The sequence below is a fragment of the Diabrotica virgifera genome, chromosome 2 (genome assembly GCF_917563875.1).
Source record: "Diabrotica virgifera virgifera chromosome 2, PGI_DIABVI_V3a".
In the NCBI taxonomy this organism is placed as follows: Eukaryota; Metazoa; Arthropoda; class Insecta; order Coleoptera; family Chrysomelidae; genus Diabrotica; species Diabrotica virgifera.
The window spans coordinates 62,262,815-62,271,763 of NC_065444.1; the positions used below are offsets into that span (position 1 = coordinate 62,262,815).

Here is an 8,949-nt window from a genome sequence, read left to right on the forward strand (position 1 = left end):
TTAAACATTTTTTTTAAACAAATTCACAAAAAAATTCACTTCGGACATTTTTTTACATCATTAATAATTTGGGTCATTCGGAGCAAAAGAGGTCTTTTGTGATTTTTCTGTAAAATTTATTGTTATCGAGTTATACGCGATTTAAAATTTGAAAAATGCGAAAATGACCATTTTCAAGGCTTAATAACTCAGTTAAAAATTATTATTATGAAAGTCAGAAAGTCACCAAATCAAATTTTAACGACCCCCCTACAAGGTACTGAAGAAATATTTGTCATTATTGTATTACTAAGCTGTTATTTTTAATTATTAACAATGAGCGCTAGGAGCATATTGAGGCGGCTGTTAAAGTGAGTGCGACTGAGATGCACAATTGGACGGTCGGCATGGAGGATCTTACTCGCACTCACATTGACGGCCGCCTCAATACGCTTTTAGCGCTCATTGTTGATAATTAAAAATAACAGCTTATTAATAAAATAATGACAAAAATTTCTTCAGGATCTTGTAGGGAGGGCTTTAAACTTTGATTAGGTGACTTTCTGACTTTCATAATAATAGTTTTTAATCGAGTTATTAAGCCTTAAAAATGGTCATTTCGCATTTTTCAAATTTTAAATCGCGTATAACTCGAAAACTATCAATTTTAGAGAAAAATCACAAGATACCTTTTTTGCTCCCAATGACCAAAATAATCTAAAAAAATTTGTCCGGAGTGAAATAGTTATTTATAAAACAGTTCGTGAAGTATGCTTTTTGCGCACGCACGCGATGTTTAGAGCACGAGCGGGCCGAGTGCTATACATCGCCTAAGTACGCAAAAAGTACTTCACGCACAGTTTCATACAATATTTTATCTACCAAAAAACAAATCAAAAACTGCAACTCTTCGTCACTGGAATACATTCCTATTTTACAATTTTTTAGAACTTTGACATTTAGAAATTCAAACTTCTGTCAAACCACAAAACTGTCAAAACTTTTTTTGTAATTTATTGCTCACATGTCATCACCATGACAAGGCGAAAGTTAAGGAAATTTGATTATATGAAAGTGTGCTAAAAAACAGTGCGAAAAAGTAAATCCCATTTAAAATACATTATTACTTCAGGCACACTTTAAACCCATCATGTACTGCTATCTATATTTACAATTTTCACACAATAAAAACTTATACATAATATGAGGTAGAGTAGATAAGAATTATTTTTGTGAATTAAATTAACAAAAATTGGTTAAACAATTTTTCGACCGCGGTACCGCATGACACTGTGTATTTGTTATAAGGATGTATTCGTTTGAGTAAGTTTGTGCAAAAAAATCGAATCAGAATAATTTACCTAACGGGGGCGACGTTACAGCCTGGACTAATAAGTAGTTGAAACGGTCAAAACAAAGAGACGCACACTCATCAAAAATGCACGTGAGATTATACTCGTATAAATTGTATAATCTACTTTTACTAACAAGAGTTAGGAAGAGTCAACTTCAACTAGTAAAAGTTGATTTAAATTTTTCAAATCAACTTTATTTTACTGCTCGTTTCAGTTGCAGTTGTCTCAAACTAGGAAAAGTCAACTCTAACTGAGAATCAACTTGAACTGTAACATATATACTAAAACTTAATATTATTTGCGTTTGGTGGTTTTATTTAAACATCGATGGTTCTTTCAATTTAATATTTATATCAGTGGCAGATTCGTCTATCATTATCTTTATCTTCTTCTGCTTCTTCTTCTTCTTCATGAACCATGTCCTTTCAGAAGGTTGGTTACCATTATAGCTATGTTAATTTTATTTATTGCCACCCTAAATAGCATGCTTGTATCAACACCATACTAATCTCGCAAGTTCTTCAACCATGAGGTTCTTCTTCGTCCTGTACTGCGTTTGCCTGCTATTTTCCCTTGTATAATATTTTGCAGCAATCCATATTTGGGACCTCTCATTACATGTCCGAAATACTCTAGCTTTCTCTGCTTCATGCTTTTTATGATCTCAGTAGTCTTGCTGAGACGTTCTAGTATTGTGGAGTTTCGAATCTTCTCCATCAAGGAAACTTTTAAAATTCTTCTATAGCACCACATTTCGAAAGCCGATTTAGATCGATTTTATTCACAGTCCAGGACTCGACACCATGAAGTATCTGTTCTCCTGCTTGCTCAATGAATAATAATTTAAATATATTTCTACTAATTTTGTTGTAGATTCATGCCTGGTTGCACCTACATATCTTAAGCTTAATTTTCAGCTTGCCACAATGGATTGCCACGTAGATTGAGATGATAAGAATCGAAAATTATGGTGCAACGTAAATGAGACTTAAAACGGCCATATCTATAAGCTGAGCTGGAGCTTAAGATTTGTTGGTGCAACCAGGCATAAGCGTTTCAACAGTTTATTGACATAGCTCAGTAGTGCTATCGGTCGGTAGTTTTGAGGCTGATCATTTGCCTTTCCTGATCTTAATATGGCTACAATGGATGTCTTTTTAAGAGAGAGGGAGATTTCTCCTAATTTAAGATATCTGTTTAGAAATCGGCCAGCCATTTCCTAGCAAATTTACCACAGTGAGATAAAAATTCTGGATTGATTTGATCGAATCGGATGGATTTAATCGAATTCATTTTTTATAAAACCAGTCGATAAATCTGAACTGATCTAAACAATCAACAGTATCAAAAGAAAATCTTCCTGTAGTACTGATGGTCTATCGATAAAATTTTTTTTCAAATCTCCCAGAAAATGTGTCATCATCTTACTAATTAATGATTCTTTTGAGAAAGGTAAATTTCCAGAGTGCCTAAAGATAGCCATCATTATTCCTCTTCATAAGGGCGGTGAAATATCTAATATCTGCCATTATAGACCTATTGCACTACTACAGGTACTCTCCAAAATTATTGAGAGACTCATAGAAGCCCGGCTTATATCCTTTCTCGTTGAAAACAACATTTTATAACAAAATCAGTTCGGCTTTTTAAATAATAAATGCACCACTGATGCCATGTTTTCTGTACTACATAAGGTTTATCAAGCACTAAACAATAATCTTCACACTGCCACCGTTTTTTGTGACTACGCAAAAGCTTTTAATTGTGTAAATCACAACATTTTGATAAAAAACTAAATTTCTACGGAACTCGAGGTATTTCTTTATGAACTCAATTTAGCATCTTCCAAAATAATATATTTTTCAAAAATGAATAACCATTTTCAACTTCGTTGCAACACGAAACTACAGCCGCATCATTATTCCAGTTCAATCAGAGAGTGCATCAAGCACCTCTACCGGTTTCGAAATTTATTAGTCTCTCATCAGGAGGCACATATGCTGCTCTCTCTGACCCAACTAGGGCAAACCCCGGAGTGCAGTCACGGATTGCAACGAACGAAATGGCAGGGATGCCCTAGCGGCAACTGCTAGCAAAAGACTAAGTTTTCAATCTGATAGCACATAAAACAACATCAAAAAATATTACTCTATATCCTACCAGATTGAAAACAATGGGAACCTTCTCTAGTTACACCTCCGAGGCTTCTATAATTTGCAAGCCATACGGATGCTGAGACTAAAGAAGATGAGGGAATTTTACAATTTATAATTCACGTCTCATCTGCTCAGCGCGGTAAAGTTCCAGCGAGAATGGTTCCTTTCGTACTCCAATCGGAGTAAACATGTAAATCAAAAATGAATAACCATTTTAAATTTCGTTTCAACACGAAACTACAGCCACATCATTATTCCAGTTCAATCAGAGAGTGCATCAAGCACCTCTACCGGTTTCGAAACCTATTAGTCTCTCATCAAGAGGCACATATGCTGCTCTCTCTGACCCAACTAGGACAAACCCCGGCGTGCAGTCACGGATTACAACGAACGAAATGGCAGGGATGCCCTAACGGCAACTACTAGCAAAATACTAAGTTTTCAATCTAATAGCACATAAAAGAACATCTCGCTAGGGCATGCCATTTCGTTTGTTGCAATCCGTGACTGCACACCGGGGTTTGTTATAGTTGGTTCAGAGAGAGCAGCATATGTGCCTCCTGATGAGAGACCAATAAGTTTCGAAACTGTTAGAGGTGCTTGATGCACTCTCTGATTGAACAAGAATAATGATGCGGCTGTACTTTCGTGTTGCAACGAAATTGAAAATGGTTATTCATTTTTTATTTACATGTTTACTCCGATTGGAGTACGAAGGAAAGCATTCTCGCTGGAACTTTACCGCGGTGAGCAGATGGGACGTGAATTATAAATTGTAAAATTCAATCATCTTCTTTAGTCTCAGCATCCGTTATGGCTTGTAAATTTTAGAAGCTTCGGAGGTGTTACCAGAGAAGGTTCCCATTGTTTTCAATCTGGTAGGATGTAGAGTAACATTTTTTGATTTTATTTTATGTGCTATTAGATTGAAAACTTAGTCTTTTTTTAATATATTTTTTTGTTCGAGTCGCATTTTCGATATGGTCTTCCTTTTTGGGGTTTCGATATGGTCTTCCTCATTGCTATCAGATATATTTATGAACCAACTTGAAACAACAATTTCTAAACATCCTGTATTTAAACAGTTCTTATATTGGTGGAGATACGTGGATTATATACTAGTATGCTTTACAGGAACTAACAGACAACTTGACCAATTTCTATCATATATTAATTCACTTCATAATAATATTGAATTTACAATAGAAACAGAACAGAATAACTCCATAAACTTTCTAGATGTAACGATTTCCAGACTACACAACAAACATGAGTTCTCCGTATATCATAAACCTACCCATACTGACACAACTATACACAATTCATCATCCCATCCTACACAACACAAATTAGCAGCCTACCATAGCATGATACATAGCCTGACAGAAATTCCCATGACAAAAGATAACTTCGAGATAGAACTAAACATCATTAAAAAAATAGCAGTAAACAACGGCTATAACGAACAAACAGTTAACAAAATTTTAAACCAAAAACTCCATAAGAAAGCCCTGAAACTAGTGTATCCACCACCACAGAAAGAACCCAGTACCTTCTGCTCTATCACATATACTGGCAAGATAACAACAAAAATAGCCAGATACATAAAAAAGAAAGGAATAACACCAGCTTTCAGAACTAACAATAACTTAAGCAAATATATTAAGAACAATAAAAGCCGAAAGAGAAAGCAACTACAGAGTGGTGTGTACAAACTAACTTGTGGTGACTGTCCGAAAACGTACATCGGTCAAACTGGCAGAACTTTTGACAAACGGATAGCAGAACACAAAAGGGCATTCAACAATAGAAAAACAGACACTTCTACATACGCACTTCACCTTCTAGATCATAATCATTCTTTCAATGAAGAGTTTCAAATTCTGCATATTCAAAATAAAGGCCTTAAGCTATCTTTTTTAGAATCTATGGAAATTAATAAACTGAAAAATACAGATATAATTCTGAATGACCAACTCGAGACAAACAGCTCCCCACTCCTCAACCTCGTCAGTTGAAGACCTAAAAAGGCAAACACATTGTAAACTATATCACATGAGAAAGGCCCTCTGCCGAAACAGCTATAGTCACTTAGTTATAATAAATTTTGTGTATAGAAAACAAAAGTTTTCAGTGTTTTATTGTTATATAAAATGAACTTCCATCAAGTAACGGTCGAATCCATCAATTATTTAAAATAATTAGTCTCAGATTACCGATTATTTTTCCAGAAAAAAATAAGTCTGTTAGTAAGTATGTATGTTAATAAGAAAGTATGTATACCTATATCTACATATTATTGCATACATTTCATACTTATTTGTGTATGCATGCACAGATAATGTAGTTTGGTGTTTTAATAAAATAAGTAATAAAACCATATACATTGATTTTATTTCTTTTTATGTCAATAATACAGTCTCTAGTATAACTATTGCTTATTTTATTAAAACACCAAACTATATTACCTGTACATATTATGTACATAACGTATGTATGTACATGTACCTATACATACTATGTACATGTACTACTACATGTACTGGTACATACATAGTACCTATGTACATGTACAAAGTGTGTTTACATTTATTTCTACTAGCCACCACTGATCGGTTATTAGAATATCCCGGTTATAGGAATATTTTTGCTTGGCCCGAGGGCTATTCCAATAAGCGGGTTCGACTGTAGTTACAAATTTTATAATTCCCCTTCTGTGGCTTAGTGGTAAGAGAGCCTACCTTTGGATCTAAGGGTTGTGAGTTCGAAACCCACCTGGGTAGGAAATTTTTTTCTTTAATGAAAATTAATAAAGAAAAATAATTTCTCTCCTTGAGGGATCGATACTCACCGGAGATACCACAGACGTGCAGGTACAATTAGCGGGTCTTTGTAAAGACAATGAAGTTCACTTTACTAAGTAACAAGACATTTACTCAAAACGCACACTGCACATTGCACTATAACCTGATTGCGAAATCAACTGTACCATGCCAATGGCCTTAGTTGTCCAGGCATTTAAGCTAAATAAAAAAAATTAAAATATGTACCTATATAAATAAAACCCTATTTTAAAAGAAATAATGTTTCGATTTTGTTTTAGGAGAGCCGACAGTCGTAGTAAAGGGAACGGGAAAAGGAGGAAGAAACCAACAATTAGCCCTGGCCTTCTCGATGGAAGTTAATAAGCTGGATATAAAAGGGGCTGATATTTCATTTCTAAGTTGCGGAACAGATGGTATAGATGGTCCGACAGATGCCGCCGGAGCCATAGCAATTAGTGATTTTATGAAACACACGCAGAATATTAATCCGGAGTTATATCTGGAAAATAATGACGCTTACGGCTTTTACGAGACATATAATGGTGGTCAGAACTTGGTAAAAATAGGCCATACCGGAACTAATGTTATGGATATTCACCTCATGATTATCGAGCCGAAAATATAAAGATAATAAAAATGTAAAGAAATATGATAGATTTTTAATAAAGATAGTAACGTTTGGACAGTTTGTGTATGAGTGCACCCTATGTAACCTACATCTGAATTTTATGTCTGTGCGTCACAGTGTTGCCATTCTTTTTTGTTTATTTCTTTCACAATTTCAATCAATGTTAAATGTACCTACAAGAATAATAGAATAATTTTTTAAGAACGTTTAAATTGAACCCAATTTTGAAAAAATGTGAAAACTTTGAATTATCCATGTCCGTCATTAAACCACGTGTAATGACAAATGAGGTGTCGAATGAAAGCTTATAGGTAATCCAAGGATGGTACTAAAGATGAAAAATTTGAACTAGACTGTCTGTCCGTTTGTCCGTCCGACCGCGAATATAACTCCTAGTACCATCCTTGGACTATAAGCTTTCATTTGACACCTCATTTGTCATTCTACCTGGTATAGAGACGGAGGAATTATATTTGCAGTAGGACAGAAAGACGGACGGACAGTCTATGTCAAATTTCTCACCTTTAGTACCATCCTTGGATTATAAGCTTTAATTTGACACCTCATTTGTCATTCTACCTGGTATAGTGACAGAGAAGTTATATTTGCGGTCGAACGGACAGACGGACAGACAGCCTATGTCAAATTTCCCACGTTTAGTACCATCCTTGGACTATAAGCTTTCATTTGACACCTCATTTGTCATTCTACCTGGTATAGTGATGGAGGAATTATATTTGCAGTAAGACGGACAGACGGACGGACAGCCTATGTCAAATTTCTCACCTTTAGTACCATCCTTGGATTATAAGCTTTCATTTGACACCTCATTTATCATTCTACCTGGTATAATAACAAAGAAAATATACTCGCGCTCGGACTGACAGACAGCCTAGGTCAAATTTCTCACCTTAAGTACGATCCTTGGATTATAAGCTTTCATGTGACACCTCATTTGTCATTCTATCTGGTATAATGACGGAGGAGTCGAGTTTACAGACAGACAGACGAACGGACGACAGACGGACGTGGATAATTCAACGGTTTCATATTTTTTCAAAATTGGTGAACACAACATGAAAAACTTTACTTAATTGGTGTTTTAAAACTATTTTTTAAATGCAAGTTTATGTAATGTGAAGTATGAAAAAATAGTAGACCTGGATCCCGCGTACCAAAAAAAGTTGATTAATAGCAAGCTGAAAATTTATTAATAGCTTAACAGTGTCTAGTCGGACAAACTTTGATGTATGGGAACACTGGAACAGGTGAAGTTTTATTTGTGGAACAGGTTAAAAATTTGGAACGTCAGAGAACGAAAACGTTCCATGTATTTTGTCAGACAGAACTTCCAATAATTGATGTTACCATTTCATTAAACTCTCATGCAAAAATCAGACTAGTGTTAGTTTGTCACCAACTGGCCATTTTAATGAGTGGAACACGAAGAACATGTCAAATGACAAGAATTATATTGGTGATAAATAGCAGTTTGATTTTTGCATGAGAGTTTAATGAAAGGGTAACAAATCAATTGGATGTTCTGTCCGACAAAATACATGGGACGTTTTCGTAATCTGACGTTCCAAATTTTTAAACTGTTCCATAATTAAAACTTCCCCTGTTCCAGTGTTCCCGTACATCAAAGTTTGTCCGACTAGACACCGTTAAGCTATTAACAAATTTTCAGCTTGATATTAATCAACTTTTTTTGGCACGCAGGATCCAGGTCTATAGAGGATACGGCAACGGTCAACATTATATACAATTGATTGTTCCTCTTAAATTTGGTACTACGTCAGTTGTTACACTTACTTTATAGCTGGTTACGGGCTAATTTAAAAATTTCCAAACAGTTCCTGACTATTTAAAAAATATCGTTTACATTTATTGAAAATTCATGGATTTCATTGAGGGAGCCGACAAAACTCTATGCCGGAAACCCAAATAATTGCTCGCGTTATGTTGAAAATTTTGCGGCAAAAACACCCGCTGCGAAAGTTTTG

At 35.1% G+C, this 8,949-nt stretch overlaps 1 protein-coding gene across 1 annotated transcript in view; it reads left to right on the plus strand.

Moving 5' to 3' along the window:
• The window catches only part of LOC114326255 (glycerate kinase), a 125,523-nt gene extending 118,525 nt beyond the window's left edge, over positions 1–6,998 (plus strand). The window contains exon 6 of the mRNA XM_028274566.2: positions 6,594–6,998. Within this exon, the coding sequence (XP_028130367.2) occupies positions 6,594–6,940 (347 nt within the window). The 3' untranslated portion in view covers positions 6,941–6,998. The remainder of the gene's footprint in view (positions 1–6,593) is intronic.
• The last annotated feature ends 1,951 nt before the right edge of the window (positions 6,999–8,949 follow it).